The sequence below is a fragment of the Ips typographus genome, linkage group LG5 (assembly GCF_016097725.1).
Source record: "Ips typographus isolate SLU linkage group LG5, UJ_Ityp_2.0, whole genome shotgun sequence".
NCBI classification, from domain to species: Eukaryota; Metazoa; Arthropoda; class Insecta; order Coleoptera; family Curculionidae; genus Ips; species Ips typographus.
In genome coordinates, this window is record NC_138426.1 from 13,787,826 (window position 1) to 13,813,665 (window position 25,840).

The 25,840-nt window shown below is 33.0% G+C and overlaps 2 protein-coding genes across 2 annotated transcripts in view; one reads left to right on the plus strand and one right to left on the minus strand.

Moving 5' to 3' along the window:
• The window catches only part of LOC145729707 (limbic system-associated membrane protein-like), a 90,201-nt gene that overhangs the window by 12,529 nt on the left and 51,832 nt on the right, over window positions 1-25,840 (plus strand). The gene's annotated exons all lie outside the window — the stretch shown is intronic.
• Window positions 5,529-7,940, minus strand: LOC145729245 (uncharacterized). Its single transcript, XM_081979925.1, is given in 2 exon segments — window positions 5,529-6,576; window positions 6,578-7,940. Coding segments are annotated over 2 exon segments (1,908 nt in total). The 5' UTR covers window positions 7,831-7,940; the 3' UTR covers window positions 5,529-5,921.

The following is a 25,840-nucleotide window of genomic DNA, read 5'->3' on the forward strand; positions in this document are numbered from 1 at the left end:
ACTTTTTGAAATGCAATATCTCGGTAACATGGAGAGCTAGAGAGGCCAGTTGTGCCTCAATTTGTAGTTTTTTGTATCCTTTTTCTAATGGCGGTGGAGGGAAATCTATACGAGTTCAAATAAAAAAGTTACAATCATTCAAAAATTGAAAAATTGACATTTTTGCAAAAAGTGCAATTTTGGCAATTTTTTATTTTGCCCTAGGAGGGTTCCAATGCACAGCAAAGGGCATATTTATACCAAAGGACCTTAAATTAAGTGAAATAAGTACAAAAAAAACACTTTAAATTTTTAATTTTTCAAAAAAATTGAAAGAACGGGGGGGTATTAGGGGTGTTTTTTTACTACTTTTTGAAATGCAATATCTCGGTAACATGAAGAGCTAGAGAGGCCAGTTTTGCCTCATTTTGTAGTTTTTTGTATCCTTTTTCTAATGGCGGTGGAGGGAAATCTATACGAGTTCAAATAAAAAAGTTACAATCATTCAAAAATTGAAAAATTGACATTTTTGCAAAAAGTGCAATTTTGGCAATTTTTTATTTTGCCCTAGGAGGGTTCCAATGCACAGCAAAGGGCATATTTATACCAAAGGACCTTAAATTAAGTGAAATAAGTACAAAAAAAGCACTTTAAAAATTTTTAATTTTTCAAAAAAATTGAAAGAACGGGGGGGTATTAGGGGTGTTTTTTTACTACTTTTTGAAATGCAATATCTCGGTAACATGGAGAGCTAGAGAGGCCAGTTGTGCCTCAATTTGTAGTTTTTTGTATCCTTTTTCTAATGGCGGTGGAGGGAAATCTATACGAGTTCAAATAAAAAAGTTACAATCATTCAAAAATTGAAAAATTGACATTTTTGCAAAAAGTGCAATTTTGGCAATTTTTTATTTTGCCCTAGGAGGGTTCCAATGCCCAGCAAAGGGCATATTTATACCAAAGGACCTTAAATTAAGTGAAATAAGTACAAAAAAAGCACTTTAAATTTTTAATTTTTCAAAAAAATTGAAAGAATGGGGGGGTATTAGGGGTCTTTTTTTACTACTTTTTGAAATGCAATATCTCGGTAACATGAAGAGCTAGAGAGGCCAGTTGTGCCTCAATTTGTAGTTTTTTGTATCCTTTTTCTAATGGCGGTGGAGGGAAATCTATACGAGTTCAAATAAAAAAGTTACAATCATTCAAAAATTGAAAAATTGACATTTTTGCAAAAAGTGCAATTTTGGCAATTTTTTATTTTGCCCTAGGAGGGTTCCAATGCACAGCAAAGGGCATATTTATACCAAAGGACCTTAAATTAAGTGAAATAAGTACAAAAAAAACACTTTAAATTTTTAATTTTTCAAAAAAATTGAAAGAACGGGGGGGTATTAGGGGTGTTTTTTTACTACTTTTTGAAATGCAATATCTCGGTAACATGAAGAGCTAGAGAGGCCAGTTTTGCCTCATTTTGTAGTTTTTTGTATCCTTTTTCTAATGGCGGTGGAGGGAAATCTATACGAGTTCAAATAAAAAAGTTACAATCATTCAAAAATTGAAAAATTGACATTTTTGCAAAAAGTGCAATTTTGGCAATTTTTTATTTTGCCCTAGGAGGGTTCCAATGCCCAGCAAAGGGCATATTTATACCAAAGGACCTTAAATTAAGTGAAATAAGTACAAAAAAAGCACTTTAAATTTTTAATTTTTCAAAAAAATTGAAAGAACGGGGGGGTATTAGGGGTGTTTTTTTACTACTTTTTGAAATGCAATATCTCGGTAACATGAAGAGCTAGAGAGGCCAGTTGTGCCTCATTTTGTAGTTTTTTGTATCCTTTTTCTAATGGCGGTGGAGGGAAATCTATACGAGTTCAAATAAAAAAGTTACAATCATTCAAAAATTGAAAAATTGACATTTTTGCAAAAAGTGCAATTTTGGCAATTTTTTATTTTGCCCTAGGAGGGTTCCAATGCACAGCAAAGGGCATATTTATACCAAAGGACCTTAAATTAAGTGAAATAAGTACAAAAAAAGCACTTTAAAAATTTTTAATTTTTCAAAAAAATTGAAAGAACGGTAGGGTATTAGGGGTGTTTTTTTACTACTTTTTGAAATGCAATATCTCGGTAACATGAAGAGCTAGAGAGGCCAGTTTTGCCTCATTTTGTAGTTTTTTGTATCCTTTTTCTAATGGCGGTGGAGGGAAATCTATACGAGTTCAAATAAAAAAGTTACAATCATTCAAAAATTGAAAAATTAACATTTTTGCAAAAAGTGCAATTTTGGCAACTTTTTATTTTGCCCTAGGAGCGTTCCAATGCACAGTAAAGGGCATATTTATACCAAAGGACCTTAAATTAAGTGAAATAAGTACAAAAAAAAACACTTTAAATTTTTAATTTTTCAAAAAAATTGAAAGAATGGGGGGGTATTAGGGGTGTTTTTTTACTACTTTTTGAAATGCAATATCTCGGTAACATGAAGAGCTAGAGAGGCCAGTTTTGCCTCATTTTGTAGTTTTTTGTATCCTTTTTCTAATGGCGGTGGAGGGAAATCTATACGAGTTCAAATAAAAAAGTTACAATCATTCAAAAATTGAAAAATTGACATTTTTGCAAAAAGTGCAATTTTGGCAACTTTTTATTTTGCTCCATGAGGGTTCTAATGCACAGCAAAAGACATATTAAACCAAAGGACGTTCCAGTGAAGATTTTTTTATTATTTTCAACAGTCGTTTTTTAACTATTTTTTGAAATTTAATATCTCGAAAACGCGTAGAGCTGGAGATACTAGTTTTGACTCATTTTGTTGATTTTTTCAAGTTCTATCAAACAGTGAGTTAGCAAAACTGCAGCTTTGACAATTTACACTATAAGTATAAAACAACAACAAAATTATTGATGATCAAACCCACTGACATAGCTTAAAAATAATCCTTTACCCTTAAAATTAAATTTTGTATAAATTTTAAAATATACACCGGAATAATTTTTTAATATAGACGGACGGATTAAACTGAATGAAAATGATCGATCCAGGCAAGTTTTGACTTTGAAATTGCGGCTTAATTTGCATATTGAGTGGCCGACCTTATACCCCTTTTTGGGGTATATACTTAGTAACTGTATCGGGGGGCTGAAGGGCAAAAGTACAATTTTAATTAAGTATAAAGAGTTTTTAGGGTGGTTTTATAACGAGAAAATCACATTAACGAACAGACAGGAATAGTGTTTTAACCCTTAAGCTTACAATTTTAACCAAAGTTGCAAATGTTAAAATTGAGTTTAGACACTGTCATAACTTCCCTAGAAACTATTGTAATATCTATTAAGCTAAATGTAGAATTTAATTGAATGTGTTTCCGGAAATTATGAGGCTTTTAATTATATGATTGTTTTAATAGTAATGACACTTTTTATTAACATTGTGCTTGAAATTTACAGTATTTTAAAAAACGAGTAATAAATAAATATAAACTGAAAATAATTAACGTTTAAGGTTTATAAACTCCCCCTAAATTAAAGTAAATAAATCTTCTCTCATTTTAAACGGTAAAATCAAATAAAGCAGATCTTCGTTTAAATACGTAAAAGTCGCAACAGGAATAATTTGAGAGTAAGGGGGGTGAGTATTTTTCGTTTTTAGAATAAACGGAAAAACTGACGGGCAAATCCTCTTGAAGATTGATCACTTCATAACGTATATTTTTCTTTGTTTTGAGTTACAGGAATAAAAATGGTTCCAAAGATGGTATGAGGCTAAACGCAGATTTATGACCAAGGTAAAGCTGCATGTCTCCAAAAATAACTTTTGTAAACAGATATTTGCAAGTCCCCTAACTGAAAAATGAAGGCAAAAAATTAATTAACTAGCAAACTAACGACTGAGATAAATTGCTATTTAAATTGACGGAAGCAGGAGCAAATTAATTATCCTTTTTGAAACAATTTTAGCTGGTACTTTTGGATGATATTTTATTATATCAGACAGAAAACTGCAATTGGAACAAACTGAAAGTAATTTCGATTGCACTAAGTGTTATCAACAAAATAGCAAATCGTTTTGACTTTTTTCTGGAAAATCCAATTACATTATTACGTGGCAATTAGTGTAAAATTTGAATGATTAAAAATTAGCCTGAATATTATTAAAATGACAGTTTTCAGAACTCTAGAAATGTATTTGCAGGTCTTTTAGGTAAATGTTTTCGCAGACGATACACTCTTTCTCAAAAAAGTTAAAGCAGACTTTCAAATATTTGTGACATTTATTACACAACATTGTTCACAATCTAGGCAACTTTTAATTTAATAATAATTCAAGAAGAAGGTTTAGAATTAAATTCCATGTCATTCATCGAATATAATTTACATAACTGAAACCTTTCCACACAATGTTGGACCTAATAAGATGTTAATTTCATCACACATCATTATATTAACTTCCTTAAGAGGTGTGTGACCATAATTCTGTAAAGCCAGGTTTTCCGCACTAGAACTTTGTTTGATGTTCACATTGCTGTTTGAACTAGAATTGTGAGGTGAAATAATTTGTTGTTTAATTGGTTCAATTAAATATGAATGGCGTCGGGCACAATAATTAGCAAACTGCACCATAATGACCGTATCCATTATTGCAATTGACTGGGCAATTACTTACTGGATTACTCTATTGTATTAGGTTCACCTGTTTGTCAAAATGTACTTAAATTGCTCTCTGGCTGCAATTTATGATTTTAATATAGTTTGTAAATTAATGATTTAATTTATTTTTATCAGTGACAAAAATCAAATCAAACCCAATAAGACGAGCTAAATTAACGAAAAATTGATAAGTAAACACTTCAGTTTTTAACTTAAAAATTTGATTTTTTTACCAAAAAGTAGCTTGAAGTTTGTAGTATTTTGTGTAATTTTTTCAAAAATGTCAGTCTTCAATTTTGCTTAATATTGTTCATCAAACAGATGAATGTTTATGGGACGAAAATCAATAAATTGGAAAAAGTTTGAAAATTCACCAAAAATTCAGTTTTTAACTTAGAAACTTGATTTTTTTACCAAAAAGTAGCACAAAGTTTGTAGTATTTTGTGTAATTTTTTGAAAAATGTCAGTCTTCAATTTTGTTTAATATTGTTCATCAAACAGATGAATGTTTATGGGACGAAAATCAATAAATTGGCAAAATTGAAGACAAAATTTTGAAAATTCATCAAAATTTCAGTTTTTAACTTAAAAATTTAATTTTTTTACCAAAAAGTAGCTTAAAGTTTGTAGTATTTTTCAGGATGGTTCAATATACCACCAAAATAGTGGATTTCGTTTTAATTGCACCAAAATTGAGGTTATGACCTTTTTTCCCACAAAATGTGATAATTGGGTCCTAAATAGGGAAAAATGAATGATTAGTGCATTTAACCGCCATTTTTGCGAATTTTTTGAGGTTAAGTGCCTCCAGGACCGCCCGATCTAGTTCCCATTGAAATTCCCATTCAACCCGCCGTAATAAGCTTATTTGGCAAAATTCAAGAAAATGCCTAGAAATAAAACAAGATTTACTTTGAACACTGCTTTGAATAATATTTATTAACATGACAATTTTAAATACAATAATTACAAGCAAAAAATGTAAAACAATAACTATTATTTATATAAACTTTTGGGCAACTATAGTTTGATTGATTACAAATTGCCGGCAGTTTAATAAAATATTTGAATTTTCAAACCAAACCGCATTTATTACGTTTTAAAGAGATTTATTACCTCCGAAAAAAAGCATTCAATCAATATGTTATATGCTGCAGTAATAAAATTAATTTTCCGTGTTTTTTTTCCTGGCAACCAATACAATCAATCAATTGACCTGTTGGGAAAATTGCATGTATTCAGGCTGTTGAGTTGTAAATATTTTTTGTTGAGCAAAAAATTAACAACTTATACTACTAGTTTATACATCCCCATCCTTTATTACATCAATGATGTGTTTCACTAAATCAAGAATTTTCTCCTTAAAATCCGAATCCTCCCATAACAACTCCATTAATTCAAATTTGTTGTCTTCGTAGTAGTATTTCATTTTTTCGTTATCACGAGTGATTTCCTTCCTTAAATCGGGATTCAGATATATTAACTGTCCGTACTGAAATGCAACAATTTTGGAAGCTGATCTGGCATATTTGATATCCTGGTCAAAGTGTTCCCTGGAGTAAATTTCGTCTGGATTTAAGTTAAAGCGCTGCAAATGTCCTGAGAGTTGTTTGTAGTAATAATCGAGTAACTCTTTTATGTGGAGTTTGGCTTCCTTGTCACTAGACAATGTGACAAAAAATAGGACTTCAAAACCAGGAGGAACCAAACGTAATACTTGAAAATCCACCAGCAATCCATCTTCTAGGGTGCCATTGTCGTGGTGTTTGAAAAGTATATTTCCTACATATAAGTCTCCATGATTAATCACGTTTCTTAATTTCTGTGAAGGTTGTACTTTTCTGTAAATTGAGTCTATTAACTTTAGAAATTTCTGAGACAGTTCATTTTTGTTTAGGTTCAATCCATCAATCAGGCTGGGTTCTTTTTCTATACAGACCAGGTAACATGCCATTAACAAATTTGCTAAAATTTCCATTTTTGATTAAAACAATTTCTTCAAAATATTCAGAGTAATCCTTTTCAAATCTTATAGTTTTTCCAGCTTCTTTGGAAAGAAGTTCTTCAAGTATAAAAGAACATGCATGAAGTTTGGCCACTTTGCTTAGAATTGTTTTGATACTGTCAATATCTAGTACTTGGTTTAAGTCCATGCTGTTGTAGTTCATTTTTGTTAAGTCGTCTAGCACAATTTTAGCCAGTTTGGACAAATAACACCTAGGGGCAAAATCCATTAGATCATCAAGTCCATAAGAACGATACATTGGACACAAAACGTTGTAGAAAAAGTCTTCTTTTTTTCCTGCTCCCTTTTCTATTATTTCCTTAAAAGTTTCGTTAAAGAACATAAGGATTTTGGCGAACAGATTAAATTGTTTAATTTCATTTTCGTGACGTAGTTGTATAGTTAAATGGAAATACTCTCCCAAATGTCCATTTATTTCACTTAAAGGGTTCAGTTTGTAGTCAAGTAAATCGTAAATATTCGACGAAAGTTTGTTTTGTACGATTTCGTAAATGTCCTCTTGATTTAGTATGGGGTATTTGAAATAGTTTTCCAAGTTGGTACTAAGTTCTTCAAGTTTTTTTTGAGCAGAATCCTCTTTGATTAGTTCCACAGCAAGTTTCAATTTAACTACAGGAAGAAGAGCATCTGTAAGAGCTTCTTGATAACTTCTGGTGATTTCCAGTTGTGACTGCAGCTGTTTGAAGTAATAACTGACTAGTTGGTGAAAGTGTTGTTGCCTAAATTTCTCGTCACTAAGTGCAAAAATATATAGCAAAGCATCAAACAATGGTGGTACTACTATTTGCTGATCAGACGACACTTTTAAAAACACAACTTTATTACCTTTACTGTTCACGTAACTATTGTTAGGATAAGACCAAATACTTTGCACAAACAATGGTTTTAAGTTCATGGCTCTTTTGAACTCTGGTTGAAGTTTCTCGACAGCTTCTGCAATGCCAAAATTGTTACTAAACTTCAGCGTTGTTGAATGTGGAATGATTTGGTTTAGAGAAGACCCATCAATTGGTTGAGTGGTTAGAGTGGAAGTTTGCAACTCAGCCAAACTTGCCAGCAACGTTTTAAGCTCAGTAAACTGATTTGGTGCCACAGCTTTCAAATTGTTAGAAGCCTCAAAAGCATCACAACCTTGTGGATTGTAATTTTTGATTAAAAATTTAGGTTCCTCCAACAAAGACATCTTCACTAAAACACTTTTATCACTATGCTTCTTATGATCAAATTCGAAATGGATTCTAAAACAGTAGTGCTTTTTCTTAGGTTTATCGTAGAACCAAATGTAATTAAACTAATTTTATGATAGCAATTTATATTAACTATTCGAAAGTTAAAAGGATATCGGGTGAGCTGAGTGGCAAACTAAGTATGTACATAGATTTTATACAAAATTTAATGTAGCATCAGGTTATGTTATCTGTGCAAATCATTATTGAAGATTTTTTACATAAATAAATTTGTATTAAATCGCATCGAACCGAGGAAATTAGCTATTTTTTGTCTGAACATTGACCATCCTGTAGCTGTATTATATTTTGAATTATTCGAAAATAGAATATTATTTTGATGACTTGCAAGATTCATTTTTTCCCTTGAATCCTATTTGCCAGTGCTTAAAACCAAAAAAATCAATTTTCGTAACGTTATCACTTAAGTCCTCGTTTGACGTAATGATCAAAATAAACCTGATTAGGAGATTGCGTATAAATTACACAAAAACCTGTAATGTTATATAATTGTAAGTTTCTTACACTAAAGTAACTTTTTAGTGCTACATTTTTATGAGTTGCAAATTACTTGCTGTTTTACTGATAAAAACTTTTATTTTTCTAGCAAATTAATTGGTTGCCTGGGCTTTTACAAATTGTGCAAAATGGATATACGAAGCTCAATACATATTAAAATTAACCGTTTAAGGGCTTTATACAGTGTGTCCCAAATTGGTTTTTAACATGTACTGGGATCTAGGTAACCGTAAGAGCTAAAGAGTCGTCATTTTGTCTGTCATTTCTAGAAAGTACGTGAAATTTTCTTTAAAATAAGGTGCAAGTCAATATTTTGATAGAAAATTCAAAATGGCAGCCGGGGACTACATTTCGTCTGTCATTTCTTGAAACTACGTGAAATTTCCTTTAAAATGAAGTGCAAGTCAATATTTTGGCAGAAAATTCAAAATGGCAGCATAGAACGCCATTTTGCCTCTCATTTCTTGAAACTACGTGAAATTTTCTTTAAAATGAGGTGCAAGTCAATATTTTGACAGAAAATTCAAAATGGCGACCTGGTACACCATTTTGTCTGTCATTTCTTGAAACTACGTGAAATTTCCTTTAAAATGAGGTGCAAGTCAATATTTTGGCAGGAAATTCAAAATGGCGGCCTGCGACGCCATTTTGTCTGTCATTTCTTGAAACTACATGAAATTTCCTTTAAAATGAGGTGCAAGTCAATATTTTGACAAAAAATTCAAAATGGCGGCCTGCGACGCCATTTTGTCTGTCATTTCTTGAAACTACGTGAAATTTCCTTTAAAATGAGGTGCAAGTCAATATTTTGACAGAAAATTCAAAATGGCGACCGGGGACGCCATTTTGTCTGTCATTTCTTGAAATTATGTGAAATTTCCTTTAAAATGAGGTGCAAGTCAATATTTTGACAGAAAATTCAAAATGGCGGCATGGAACCGTCAAAAAATACAACTTTTTTATTTGTCACGTTACAGTTGTCATATCGGTGTCATTTTATGTTAAAATTTCCCGGAAAAGACGCTGGTGCAGTTGGTTTTTTGATATCTCAAAAACTAACAGAGTTAGACCTAAAATTTAACAATTTAACCATTTCTTTGCCAGAAGCTCGGCCGGATTAAGAGATACATGAAATCTGACTAAACAATATTTACAATATAATATGTGATATTATGATAAAGAAAATTTGATGCTCTCTAGCGGCCAAACGGTGTTATCAATCAACTCATGTGGTGATATTTTTGGAAAGCTTGAAATATGCTCTATCTTTTGTTTTCTATAACATTTTCACATAACTTGTCAAATAAGGGAGTAATTTAGGGTCAAAGCAACGAGTGTCTCAAAATAGTCACTGTCAGTTACGCAAATACCGCACATGTGGACTTAAAATCAACAAATTTTCAAACATAAACTAAATTTTCGCGTATTTTCAAGAAGCTCTATTTAACTGGATAAGAACTCTATCCTTCTACATTCCATTCTGCAATATGTGTGTGATTATCGAGGCAAATTTTGCGTGAAAATTTCCGTTCCCAATATGGCAACATAAAAGCCCATTTCCAAGTAAAAAACTGCAATAGATCGATCTATGTCGCTCCGTTTATTGTGTTTTTGGTGATTGAAAATGCATGTGTTACTTTTAAATCTATTTAGAGGTCCGGTTAGAGTTTGTTTTGTAGGCATTTTATGCGGGAGGCTATAATTACAATAGTAATCATGTAAATTAAAGCCGAACTGATTTGATAATTATTGTTGCAATTAAATTTAGGCAAATTATCGGGCATAATTAGGGACACTCGTAATGTAAAATTTTGATTATGTTGACTATTTTATAGAATATGAAGCCCTAGAAACTGAGCAAATTTAATAGGGATTTTGTCCTGTAACTGCGTATATTAATCCTCTACCTAGACCAATTTGTATTTAACAAAACCAATATATTTGAGGTTGGAACACGCAACTGCGAATTCTGGTATTGTTCGGACGTAAATTCCTCTTTTCCCGAAAACTAAACCATATATCTTTAGCAGCTCCTGAAGTAAAATAGAGTTAGCTTTTTCTGTACCTGTTCCAATTAATCACAAGCTCGTTCGGTTTCATTTAATTTCGATTAACAGAAAGGGCAAATTCAATTTGTCTTTCGACTGTAGTTCTTTTATGAAAAGCTCTATTTACTGCGCCTTGCTGGGTAATTGGGAGAAGGGGAAAAAAGTCTTTTTCGATAAATTAAAAATTTATTTTTCCACTGGGATTCGGTTAAGCGGAGTTTCCAGCAAAGTGTATATTTTCTAGAACTAAAATGTCGCAAAATTGGTTTCCAAACTGGTAATTATTGTTAGGTTAGTTCGGTGCCAAAACGAGCCACGATTAGTAGACACGACTGCGGATGGTTTCTATAATATTTCACGCGATTAAGGCCCCGTCGTAACCGAACCAAACGTGAATTACCCCAGATACAAATACTGATGGGGCTCCCAGAAGACGCATTAATAAGGATCAAAGGGTGAAGGGCCCCAAAAGCGTATTGGATACTAAGTTATATCAAACATTTATGTAACGTTGCGACCGTACGTCGTACTTAATTTGCATTTCTATGCAGTTTGCCGAAACGAATATGTTTGCCCAAAATGTTATCCCGGCTGATGGCAAATCTACATATTGTATGCGCTTCCGGCTGCATTTTTATTAGTACATAAATTTCTGTATTCGTTTGTCTTAGAAAATTGAAGAAATGCCGATTTTTCTCAAACACATCTCAATGCATTGTATTTTATACCAAAGGGCCTTAAATTACACATTTTGTCAATTTTTTATTTTGCTCCAGAAGGGCGTTAAATTATGTGAAAAACACCTTTAAAATTTGGCATGTAAAAAAATAAAATGGGGGCGTCAAAATCAGCAGAGTTTTCACCTCAAACTAATTTTGACACTTTTCACTTTGGCCTTGAATAACTCGCTTATTTGACAGTTGACGTCAAAATGTCATTGAAACAAAAATGTAGCCCAAAGTGTGAGCTTGCAGAAAATATGGTCCCTTAAGTTAATCGGTTCAGTCGTTTGGCCGCTAGAGGGCGTCAAAATCAACAGAGTTTTCACCTCAAACTAATTTTAACACTTTTCACTTTGGCCTTGAATAACTCGCTTATTTGACAGTTGACGTCAAAATGTTACTTAAGTAAAAAGATAGCCCAGAGTGTGAGCTTTCAGAAAATATGAGTATTAGAAGGGTTTTTTTACATACATTTTTAGAGAAAAAACCACCTTGTTTTATAAGTGAGATGACACGAAAAGCGACTTTCAATCCACGATTATATCAAAGTAATCAAAATCCCTACTAGAAACACACCTGTTAATTAACATCAAAGCTGAGGAATTAATATGATGAACATAATTCAATCAATCAGAATATTTCAGTTGCAAAAACCCCGAATTTCAATTATAACTGTACGATTAGGAAATTATTACAATCTTGTTTGATTTAGTAGTATATTCTTCAACGAGCTCTCTTCTCAGCTTTTCTTCAGATTATTCCAAAACTCGACTTGGAATTTCATCTTCACGAATAATCAAACGCTCATACAATATTCTTCAAGTGCTAGGTATCTGCTCTCAGAAGGTTTAACTATCATGATGGCTATTCTCACTTTGGATGCTGCAGCTCTAAATAACTCAATGGAAATGCAGTTCTTCTTCTGCTTCTTTTTCCCTGTATCTTAAAGTAACAATACATAGGTATCTCTCCTCTTATCACATTGCAGATTTCTTATTTTAATTGTGTTCAATATTTCCTTTCATCCCAGAATCCTCATTTGTTTAGATGTTTACCACATGACCACATCTTATTATGCTTTCAGTCAATTTCTTATATTATCCTTTAAAGTCTAGGAAGTCAATTCTTCAGATTTCAAGTCAAGTTTGGAGATTTTTAGTTTTAAATGCAGAGTTCAAGTTAATATTTGGGTTTTAAATCAATTCTAAACTCAATATTCTCTTTGAAAATTGCTTTATAGACAAAATGTGTATTTTAAGCTATTTTTTATAATTTTCAACTTGCAATTCAAGTCACTACTCATGTTTTAAAGTAATTGATTTTTTGAACCGAAATAGGTTGAAAGTACATTCTGATAGTCACTTGACTGACTTTGACAGGTAATTTCCAGGTTTTTTTGACAGGTGTTCCAGATAATTAAAATTGAATGTGGTTGTTGTTTCCAAGCCAAAGTTTGATTGGAACTTTCCACCGTTGTTTACCACCCAATGTTGCAAGTTTTCCAGTTTGGTGAAGAAAAATCTTAAATTCTGTGAAGGTCTCGCAATAACAACACTAATTAATAAACTTAAACAACCCTAAATTAAGTTTTTATTTCTTCTGTTTGTAGTTTTTGGTGTTTTTCAAATTTTTAAAATTCCTAACCTCAAAATGTTTAGCCGACTGTCAGCTGGGTCTGTGCCCTATGTTGCCACATCTTCCACGAGCAGATGCGAACCTGGTGTATTGTTGGTTGCAGTAATAAACGGACCGATAAATTATACAGATTTCGAAAAAAAAAAGCATTTATTGCATGCCAAACATGTGAGATTCTCAGAATGTTTTTTTTCAAAACAATAAAGTTTTCTCATTTTCATTTATAATTGCTTAATGAAAGATACATATTGTGAGGTTTAAAGGAGGAATTTGTCAATACGGCAACGTCCAACCAGGTGATTAAAAAGATGGATAGCCTAGCTTGTAGGCATCTTGGGTAAACATTTAGCAGATTTGCTACAAAATTGAGTATTCTTTCTTATAAAAGAAGATATTTTCATATATAATTCATATCCCACGTGTCCTCTTAGTTTAAAGTGAGAATAATTAGATTGGTAACGTTACCAAACGAGCGTGCTTATTTCATTTATCAGAATGAAAAATAGAGCTGGACCCAAGCTTGTACCCTAAGGGAGAACCGTCTGGAGTGACTGTAAATACGCTGGATTTAAGCGTTTAACCTTTTAGGAATGGCCATCATTTACGGACTCAACAAGCGGAAGCAAACTATGTTTCCATGGGTTTTGAGGTGAAAATGTTATATGCAACTGGCATTAAAATTCTAGCGCTCCTCTGTCATACCTTCAGTTATTTAAAGGAACTAAACTCACTATTATTCGTGTTGGATGAATGCGGTGCAATCGTATAACATCCATAATTCACGAAACATCTTTTGTACGATGCGAAAATGCGGATATAATCCTTCTCTTGACAACCTATTCCGCGTTCTCCCTTTCGGAAGGAACGTATTACAGCAAATGCGAAAGTTTCGCATCCATCTTCATCCCTCCGCGGGAGGCTCGTTTCGTTAAAAATTAACTTTTCCTCCCTTTCCATTCGATTTAGAATTCCTCAAAGTTCGAATAGTATTGAGATTCGGGGATATTTTCCTGTTTATATTACACAACTTTATGGGTTCCAGGCCGCCATTTTGAATTTTCTGTCAAAATATTGACTTGCACGCTAGAAGGCGTCAAAATTATTTCACCCTAAAATCACATATTTTGGGACACACCTCGCTTTGACCCTAAATGACTCCCTTATTTGACAAGTTACGTCAAAATGTCATAGAAAATAAAAGATAGAGCAAATTTCAAGCTTTCTAAAAATGTCCCCACATGAGTTAGTTGATGACACTGTTTGGACGCTAGAGGGCGTCAAAATTCCTTCACCCTAAAATCACATATTTTGGGACACATCTTGCTTTGACCCTAAATTACTCCCTTATTTGACAAGTTACGTCAAAATGTCATAGAAAGAAAAAGATAGACCAGATTTCAAGCTTTCTAAAAATGTCCCCACATGAGCTGATTGATAACACCGTTTGGCCGCTAGAGGGCATCAAATTTCCTTTACCATAATATTACATATTATATTGTAAATATTTTTTAGTCAGATTTCATGTCTCTTAATCCGGCCGAGTTCCTGACAAAGAAATTTTTCACAATTAACACAGACAGTTAAAATGTTAAATTTTAGATCTAACTCTGTTAGTTTTTGAGATATCAAAAAACCGACTGCACCAGGGTCTTTTCCGGGAAATTTTAACATAAAATGACACCGAGACGTCAACTGTAACTTGACAAATAAAAAAGTTGTATTTTTTGACAGTTCGAAGCCGCCATTTTGAATTTTCTGTCAAAATATTGACTTGCACCTCATTTTAAAGCAAATTTCACGTAGTTTCAAGAAATGACAGACAAAATGGCGTTCCAGGCCGCCATTTTGAATTTTCTGTCAAAATATTGACTTGCACCTAATTTTAAAGGAAATTTCACGTAGTTTCAAGAAATGACAGATAAAATGGCGTTCCAGCCTGCCATTTTGAATTTGCTGTCAAAATATTGACTTGCACCTCATTTTAAAGGAAATTTCACGTAGTTTCAAGAAATGACAGACGAAATGGCGTTCCAGGCCGCCATTTTGAATTTTCTGTCAAAATATTGACTTGCACTTTGCACTTTGCTTTGAAAAAAAAATATTGTACTTTACAATAGTGCGGTCTCAATGGGGTAGAAGTGCAAATTAAATTCAGCTTTTCGTAATAAATCCATTAAGGGCTATATAATGCACCTTTTAGAACAAACTTTGCACGCTTACGAGCACGGGAACGCAAACTAGAACAAAGGCTGTAAAACTTTTTACTCCCCTTTCTCCCCGCCTATGAAAACTGTTAAATAAATGTTAAGCTTTTTCTGAAACTAAATAAAAATTACCAAAATTGCACTAGTGTCAATTACTTTAAAAACGTTCTCCCTAAATACAAATCAAAAATTTATAGACCTAACAAAGAGATTAAAATGCAAATAAAGACACAATTTATACCGCGAATAGAGGGTTGTATTTCCTGACAAACACGAGGGAGATAGCAGGCGAAGGAAACGCAAAACATGAAAACTTTGTCCCAGGTAATAAAGGATTGTCGTGTAACCCGTATATGTGCCCTTTTCAGAACTAAAACACGCAATATAGCAAACCGCCACAAAAAAATCTGTACCGTACAAAATTCCAGATTATTAAGCAGACTTCAAAAGCACTGGCAAACTGTCCAGAAACAAACAAGGAAGGAAAGCAGGATCCACATAAAAATGCAGGTCGCAACGTTACAAACATTTTAGAAATTCAGTTCGGGTACCATAATACCGAGAGCTACACGAATTGAAATGTGTTTATAATAAAGCTGAGCACCAGGGAAAACAAACATCTCAACGAATTAAATTTCAGCAGGGGAACTAGGAGCATGTAACGCTAGTTTACCTTTCAAATTTCATAACATCCTTTAGACATTGCTCTGTTCGTGTTACACAAAGACCTACGCTAGAGACAAAGTCAAAGCAAAACAAAATTCTGTCGAGGATTAATTACATATAGATGAATATTATTTAATGAGTAGTTCAACAATGAAGCAGATAATTAATTTACTGGCGGTAAAGTGAAAATACGTAGAAATCAACAATATCCTGACAGAAAAATGGAAATTTCTACATTCTCTAATAAAAACGTTAAGCCTTTCGGAGCTCTGGCATTTCTGGTTTTTTGCCGCCCTCATATCGTTGAAGAATTTATATCCGATCCGGTTTTTCCTTTATGTCGGCTCCGGAGAACATATTCGCCATAATCTCCTTTGGAGTGCGGAAAGTTATTGTGCACCGAAAAACGGAAGTTCTTTACGTTCCAGTTAAAGTGTTCGCGATACGCCTTGCAACTTTTACACTAAGCTCACTTTACAATGTCAAAATATTCTTTGGGATGTCCTCTGCTAAGCGTTATTATGTCATCCTATCATTTTCGAGCTTTAAAGTTTTTGAATCTTAAAAAGTTGGCCGTTTCATGATGGGTGGATCAATATTGGCGGCAAACAAGTAATTTTGAACCCACCAGAAAAAGTTGCTTCAGTGCGGTTGGCACATTAAGCAAAGTGCCAATTCTTTTGCGGTTAGAGCTTTTCAGGCACACAAAACAGACAATTTCCTTTTCCAACTACTTAAATCTTCTAAAAAGCAATGTATTTTTTGTACGACGGGACCTATTGTCAACATGGGAACATAATTGGGGAAAAAACTCCAACAAACTCGAGATGGCGGCTTTCTGGAAGTTTTCTATTCCCTGGACGACGTCGTACCCAAGAAGGCAGATTGATTGTTTTTGGTAGTCTGCAAATGTTTTTTTCGTCTTATTATTGTTTTTAACTTGCTATGTTTAGTCTATAGAGAGTCGTAACTTTCAAATACACGAAATAAAACCAAAATTCAAATATTGCAAAATAGTAGGTAGTCAAATATCTGTGATCTTTAAAATGACTGGATGGAAATTTTTTAGATTATATACTTCAAAAAATCTCTGCAATTTGTAATGTTTTTTTAGGTTATTGGATAGGAAATTTAATGAGGATTCCAAAAATGTGCTTGAAACAGTCATTTTCTTATTTCAAATGGGTTTTACAGGCAATTTTGTCCCTGACTGTCCTTTCAAACTGTGTTTTTGGCAATTCAATTTTTGACACCGCCTTTCTCCTTGACTGTACTAAATTTTGTACTGTTTTTTAAGGTTATGGGATAGGAAATTTAATGAGGATTCGAAAAATGTGCTTGAAACAGTCATTTACTTATTTCAAATGGGTTTTACAGACGATTTTGTCCCTGACTGTCCTTTCAAACTGTGTTTTTAGCATTAGAAACTTTGACACCACCTTTCTCCCTGACTGTACCAAATTTTGTAGTGTTTTTTAGGTTATTGTATAGAAAATTTAATGACGATTCTAAAAACGTTCTTAAAACAGTCATTTTCTTATTTCAAATGGGTTTTACAGGCTATTATGTTCTTGACTGTCTTTTCAAACTGTGTTTCTATTAGTTCAAACTTTGACACCGCCTTTCTCCCTGACTGTACTAAATTTTGTAGTGTTTTTTTAGGTTATTGGATAGGAAATTTAATGAGGGTTCCAAAAATGTGCTTAAAACAGTCATTTTCTTATTTCAAATGGGTTTTACAGACGATTTTGTCCCTGACTGTCCTTTCAAACTGTGTTTTTAGCATTAGAAACTTTGACACCACCTTTCTCCCTGACTGTAGCAAATTTTGTAGTGTTTTTTAGGTTATTGTATAGAAAATTTAATGACGATTCTAAAAACGTTCTTAAAACAGTCATTTTCTTATTTTAAATGGGTTTTACAGGCTATTATGTCCCTGACTGTCCTTTCAAACTGTGTTTCTATTAGTTCAAACTTTGACACCGCCTTTCTCCCTGACTGTACTAAATTTTGTAGTGTTTTTTTAGGTTATTGGATAGGAAATTTAATGAGGGTTCCAAAAATGTGCTTAAAACAGTCATTTTCTTATTTCAAATGGGTTTTACAGACGATTTTGTCCCTGACTGTCCTTTCAAACTGTGTTTTTAGCATTAGAAACTTTGACACCACCTTTCTCCCTGACTGTAGCAAATTTTGTAGTGTTTTTTAGGTTATTGTATAGAAAATTTAATGACGATTCTAAAAACGTTCTTAAAACAGTCATTTTCTTATTTTAAATGGGTTTTACAGGCTATTATGTCCCTGACTGTCCTTTCAAACTGTGTTTCTATTAGTTCAAACTTTGACACCGCCTTTCTCCCTGACTGTACTAAATTTTGTACTGTTTTTTTAAGTTATTGGATAGGAAATTTAATGAGGATTCCAAAAATGTGCTTAAAACAGTCATTTTCTTATTTTAAATGGGTTTTACAGGCGATTTTGGCCCTGACTGTCTTTAAAACTGTGTTTTTGGCATTTCAAATTTTGATACCGCCTTTCTCCCTGACTGTACAAAATTTCCTTGTAATTATAATAATATGTCCCATAAAGTCGTTTAAGTATAAATTTGCTTACAACAAGTTGATATTTCATTGGGATTTCCCTTGTAAACGCATATTGATAATAAGCAACAACAGACCTTATTCACGTTTTACTGTGGTATATTTCAAAAAGTAACTTTGTTAACAATATACGGGATAGTCGAATAACATGCAGTTCAGTCAGTTGCATGTTAATTATTTTACTGTTTCCACTGGAAAACTTCCATGTAAATCAATCAACCGGTCATGGAAAAACCAGTAGCACGTCAGGACATTTTTCAACGCAATGAAACCGTAAAAAAGTTTAAACAGTTTTCACTTCCTTGCCGTTTGAAATTCAAAAATCCCACTGAACGGGTTTTTATCCGTTCCGTACAAATTACCGCCAATTCCGGATGCATAAGATAGATTACGGGCATTCGGAATTCGGAAGAAGTTCGAAAATTTATCTCTATTTAATGATGCCGCGGGGAGGGGCCGGAAAACAGGATTCGCTGACGCAAAAAGAATGCCGAATGATATACGCCCAAGCAGAATGAAAATAACTAGATTTTCTACACGAGTACGTGCAAAAGATGATCTAAAGAATTTCAACAATGTGCAATAACCGTGACGTCACATGAATATTCTTAATATGTGGCAACATTGTTGTGATCAGTTTGTGAATGCAACAAACTCAATAGAGAGAGAAGGTATACGAGTACAAATAAATCAAGACTGATATGATTTTCTTGACAATGAATAATAGGTATGCACAATCTCTCCAAAAGAATCGATATTTGGTATCGATACTAATCGGGTCACTGAAAATCGATATCAAGAAGTTTTTACGATTGCTCTCTCTCAGTCTCTCACTCTTTTTCTAAATAAAAATCAAATATCGAGATGTGATTGGCGTATCGATCTAACGAAAAAATCGGTTAAGAAATATCGATTCATTTTACATTATGTCTTTTAATAGTTTTCAAAAATTTTAATCATTGATTGATTCTTGCTAGAAAAACCGTACTTCAAAAATACAGATTTTTCATTTTTTCATTAATAATGGTTTTTTAAGTTTTGATTTTAGTGACAGATATCACGTGGTTTTAAAGAATAATTTAGCTAAGCAGTCACGTGACCATTGCCAAAAATCAAAAACACTCTTTATATCGAATACTGCAAGAAAACGTTTCAAAACGCTGTTTTTTCCAACTTTAGAGCATAATTTTGACAGTTTTGACGTTAGTGACAGTTGGCATGTGATTGTAAGTCATAAATATCAGAAAGACGTTTTATATCAAATACTGCAAGAAAACGTTGCTAAACCCTGATTTTTGCAACTTTTGATAATGGTTTGACAGTTTTGACGTTAGTGACAGTTGTCACGTGATTTCAGAAGACTATTTAGCTAGACTATGAAGTGACAAAATAACTAACAAAATTAACTTTCAAAATAACTGTTAGATTTCAGAAAATCGGTAAAAAAGCGGTAGAAGAATTACACAAACGGTAGACCTGGCAACATTGCGTTTAGGTTAGGATGACGTGATTAAAATATCTTCTCTTTCGAACCGGTATCGACGTTGCCAAATGGTGAAACTATTCCTGTGTAAATTATTATTTTCTCAGTTATTATTACTTTGAATGAAAATCGTAAACAAATCTTGGTAAATAATATATGTTCAAAACCACAAAAAATTGTTGTTTTACATTATTTCGTCAGTCAAAAAAAATCAATTTTTGATTCAACTAAAATTTAGCTAAACAAAAATGAAATCAAATTTAAGTCATATAAAAATATCAAACAAAAAACATTACAAATTTGACTGGTATCTATGCAAATATGAGTAACGAATGCAATTTCATTCTGTCGCTACTCGTCTGATTGCACTATTCCATTTTAAACTAGTTAAATTCTCAAAACAACATTACATGAGTAGTTAATGTCAGTTTGGGAAAATTATCGCAAAACTGGCACATTTGCAATTAAAACTTTGCCCCAGGGAAAGCTGTTGAGGTGGCATTGTCAAGAGGAAATATCGATAACTTGCCATAATTTAGCCATCGTTAGCCCCTTTTTTTCGGCTGGAAATTGCCGATCTTTAAATTAGAGTGATGCACCATCTTTCTGCCTCGTAAATCGTTAACTGGGGGGATTGGCGGTTGGCCAAAGGCGGTTGCCGTTCCGTAAACTTGCTTTACACACGCAATTTTACTATTAAGTCCAATTTGTTGCCTGCATACAAAGTCATTACTAGAACAAACTTCTCAATAATCGCCATCTTTGCGATTGAAAAAGTTTACGAGAAAATTCAACTCAAACGGATTTATGCAGTGTAGATATCCGGCTGAAACAAAATCCAATTAACCGGAACGATAGTGTTTTATTTGTTCTATGAAACGGTCTTTAATTTTCCTCTCAAAAGCATTTCCGCTGATTACAAACTAGAATAAATATTATTCGTTCTCGTTCGCATCGGACGTTTAATTAAAAATGATAATAGCACACAGGATCCACTTCAGTTGAAATGTAAAAATCTAAGGCTTCACGTTTTTTTTTATGGAAAAAAGCGTCACAGGCAAAACTGAAACCTTATTGACTGGAACTCATTGTTTACGATAAGAGAGTTTTTTTTTAAACCGCATAGAAGTAAATTACATTTTTACCGCCTATTTTTTTTTGTGGTTTTTTAATACAGTTACATGAAAAACAATGTGATTATTACGTATCAATTGTAAGCTAAAATCGTTCAAATGTTCTATGTCCTGCAACCTGTGTAGTCTGTGCATATACGACCCTGACCGTTAGTCTTCTTTTGCAATTTCTCAGCAATTAGCCAACTGAATCATATCAATACAATCTTCCTCTCTTCTTTTATCAGTTCGTCTTCTTTCTGGATAATTAGCCAGCACAATTATTCTATTCTTTACTCGAACATTGTAGGCAATTAGCCAGCTCAACCATATCAACACATTCTTCTGCTCTTCTTTTAAAAATGTCGGACATTTAGTCAGCATCATTTTATCACATTCTTCTACTATTTTCTTGAAAATTCTAGATAATTTTCTACTCTTTTTATTTTAGGCAAAACTTAATTTATTTTCCATTTGGCACTACTAAAAAATTAGCTGTTTTGACAGTGCCAACAGGAGGCGCTGAAAACGACCGTTATTTTGAAATTTACCATCGACTCGCACAGTTCTCTTTAACGGCCAATAATTTCATTATTTAAAGATTCACAAAAAAAGAAAATAGATTAAGTAAACTGTAAGCTTTCTGACAGGGTAACTTCACTTTTACGGTTTGTCCGCTGAAATCGTTATTTTAAAATTTATTTTACAAGTGCACACTCTTCTTTAACGGTCAATAACTCCGTTATATGAAAAGTTACAGGAAAAACGTATGTAAAAGTATGGACAGAGTACCAGTTACTGTAAGCTGTCCGACAGTACTTTCACCGTTAAGCCGCAATGGGAAACCAAAAACGGCCGCTATTTTGAAATTTGTCCTAAAATTGCACACTTCTTTTAACTCCATTACGTATTTGTAGAGTACAGAACAAACGTATAGTAGTGAATAGATAGAGTGAAGTGTAAGCTTGTGTAATTACTTTCACGGTTAAGTTAGGGGGCGCTGAAACAACCGTTATTTTGAAATTTTTCTTTGAATTGCACAGTTGAGTGACAACAAAAGATTATAAGAGTAAATGATAGAGTAAAACGTACGCTTTTTGACAGTGTACTTACATTTACGGTTAAGCCGCTAGAGGGCGCTGAAAACTACAGTTTTAAAGTTTTATTTTTTTAAAACTTGTTTTAAATCTACTAAAGTCATTTTCTTTAAATTTTCTCGGCTTGTTAGTTTTAAAGCATCTCTAACTCTACTGTTTGTTGTGATAAAAAACCTTTTTCCAGCAAAGCTTTTAGTTTCCTACCTTTCAGAAACTCTAACAAGAAATATTACATATGCGTATCCACATCTTTCCGACTCAAGAGGCGCGGTTCCCGCATAATTCTCAAGTTTCAATATTGAACGTTCCCTAAGGTCGAATTCGGTTATTCTATGGAAAACAACGTAGTGAAAATTACGGACAATTTCCCGGCTAAAATGAAGGCTTATTTATTACCTTGTGTTGCGCTCAGACTTATTGGATCGCTATTGTTTCAGTACAAATAATAACACAAAGCAGCCGTCGTTATTTACCAGACTCGTGTGCCGGTGGCAAAATTATGCTCAATTCATACAAGTTAAGATTGGTAAATATTAGCTTTTTGTAGTTTGAATAACATTTTGATAATATTTGAATTACATGGTAGAAAGTAACCGTAAATTAACTTTTAAAGTGATTAATTTAACCCAAATCCTACTAGAAATTACAGGAAAATCAATAAATTAAATTGAAAAACATAAAAACAAACAATTACCATAAATTGAGTATCGTTTCAAACTTTGTACGTTTTATACCCGATTTGATTTACAGTTTATATTTATAAGAAGATCCTTTGGAAAATTTATGAATGCGCCCTTTAAAAACCGTTATACGGTTTTTCGTTTTAACAAGACAGGGGCTGATCATTTTCAAAATTTATGTTGTGGATTTGCGGTTGCTCGATTGGCCACTATTGACCGTACAATAAATCGATAAACTATTTGGATTAACTGTTACAGAAAGCTCATTCTAAATTAAAATTGAATCCGGATCATGTAAACGTGTCAATTATCTGGCCTATATAGCCACACCATAAAATACCCAATATGTTAGTTGATTGCATACTTGATGGTTACCAAATAGAAAATTGATTAAACATCAGCAATATCCAATTTTCCTGTCGAGAAAAGCCTGAATATCTAACAGTCGTATTTTGCAAAGTAAAATCATTGACCCAATTTTTCCATACATGCGATTTTCCACAAGTGAGAGCTAATTTATTTGATGTGTTGCCTCTGATTTTCCGAGGCAATTAACGGACGTTGCCATTAGGGAGAGTCCCTTCTGGAAGAGGGCAAATGGAGGTATTAATAATTTAGTGTTCGTGACGCTTTCTTCTTGAGTTTTCAACATTTTTAAATTTGTTTTTCATATAGTATTTTCGTCAAATTTGATACGAATTATTCGTTTGAAACTTGTCAATATTCACACCTGATACACAACCTCAAAATCACATTTATATTTGTTAACTCTGTAGAAGGAGAGGTGTTTATTAGTTTCTCGTCAGTTGCGCAATTTTCAGCTTCCAACACTGTACAGGCAAATTGACATCTGTCAAAATCAGTCACGTGACTATGAAAATGTAGTGTAAACTTTAAAAAATTTCCTGCGAATCTAAATAAAAGAGCTACGATTTTTCAAAAAGTCTGAAAATTCAATTTTTGTCAAAAGTGCAATTTTGGCAAATTTTTATTTTGCTCCATAAGGGTTCTAATGCACAGCAAAGGATATATTTATACCAAAGGACCTCAAATTAAGGGAAATAACCACTTTGAACCTTTCAGAAATTCGAAAAATGCCATTTTTTGTCAAAATTTTCAATTTTTTTTTTTGCTCCATAAGGGTTCCAATGCACAGCAAAGGGCATATTTATACAAAAAAAACCTTAAATTAAGTGAAATAAGCACAAAAAAAGCACTTTAAAATTTTTCACTTTTCAAAAAAATTGAAAGAATGGGGGGGTATTAGAGAGGTTTTTTAGGTACTTTTTGAAATTCAATATCTCGGTAACGGGAGGAGCTAGAGAGGCCATTTTTAACTCATTTTGTAGTATTTTTTATGCTTTTTCGAATGGCGTTGGAACGAATTTCCTGCGAATCTAAATAAAAGAGCTACGATTTTTCAAAAAGTCTGAAAATTCAATTTTTGTCAAAAGTGCAATTTTGGCAAATTTTTATTTTGCTCCATAAGGGTTCTAATGCACAGCAAAGGATATATTTATACCAAAGGACCTCAAATTAAGGGAAATAACCACTTTGAACCTTTCAGAAATTCGAAAAATGCCATTTTTTGCTCGGGAATGACAATTTAGTCCTATTTAATTCCAAACAATCATATTTGAATGTGTTCCTTAGCAAAATGTACTTAGCCTAACATTACTGGGTGGATGTAATAGACGATTATACCTTACTCCCTCAGGCTTTCAAAGCAACACGAAATCGAATAACAGTAGATTTAATTGCTTTAGTTAGATTAAATAAAGTTTTTACTGTTTATTTTAATAACAAATTTATTGAAAATGGTGAGGTTTTGTTTTTTGTTTATCAATCCCAATCCTCTGACCGGTTTCGCCGTATTACGGCTCATCAGAGAGGCTAACCGGTCAGAGGATTGGGATTGATAAACAAAAAACAAAACCTCACCATTTTCAACCAATCAGATCGGTGTTTACCGAATGATGCGGCATTAATGGTGCTGTTCCTAGATTTTGGAACGCCATCTGTACTTTCTAACTCATAGAGTTGAGTACAGATGTCACCAGATGTTGCACACAACTATAATAACAAATTTATGTTTCAAACTGAGAAATCAATTTTAGTTTATCACTCTAATATAAAAATTTCTGGAATTGTTCTCTTCTAGTTTTACGAAAAGTCAGTAATCGTTAACTTTATTCATCTACAAGATTCATTTTACTAGTGCAATCGTAAAAGCTTCCCCATCCACTAATTAAAAAATTGGTTAGTTGCCAAATCCATTTCAGTTGTCGGAACGCAAAAAGTGCTAATGAAACCCAACTTTTCGAAATAAATCCATTAAAAATAAGGAAAGAAAAGAATCGAGCCACTATTTGAAACAAACTTTGTCGCGGCGAACAAAGACAGCAATTCTTTTAACCCACCTGAAATAACGAGCAAGAAAAAAAAAGTGAAACTTTCTGGAGTAATTTCGCTATTGAAATCCCACCTACCTTAACTCCTCCAGTAGTCGTTTATTGGATTTGTTGTAAAGCCGGGATTGAAAATAAAGGGTTTTAAAGTTACTTTTGCGACTTCATAAAATCAGCGTAATAGCGAAAAGTTGAAAGTTAAGAGAATTTAACTCAGAAGATTTTTTTGAGTTTTTTAGAAAATAAGCAAAAGTTTAAACTTTTGCACATATTTAAATGTGTGACTTCAAAAACTAGTAGCAAGTTGATGGTAAAATCTGATTGTCATTTATACCATTTTATTGTATTCTTATTTTAGAGTACAGTGAAATACGCTGGTAAATGTCTGGAAACGGCCCAAAAATTGCAATTTCCCATTCTAGATTTACGTTCAGCAAAGACTCTAGTTTCAGCTGGGGCACGTAAATCTTCCCTAAGAATAATTCATACTTAACTAGCCACATATGGAAGATATACATTGTAACGTACATTGGAGCGCTCCTTAAAAATTGAGTTTTCTGTTTCTATCCTTATTCTGAATGACTGAAAATCCTAAAATGTGCTAATAATGTCCAATTTTAAGAATGAATTCATTACGAAAATTTACTGCCTAAAGAAAAATTATGACCTCCATGAATGGATGATTGTTTGTAAAGTAAGATGGTCCATTAATTTGGCAATAGACGTTTAAGCGTCAACTGTCAAAAATCCGCTATACAAAGCCATAAAAAAATGAAATGACGCCACTTTGCTG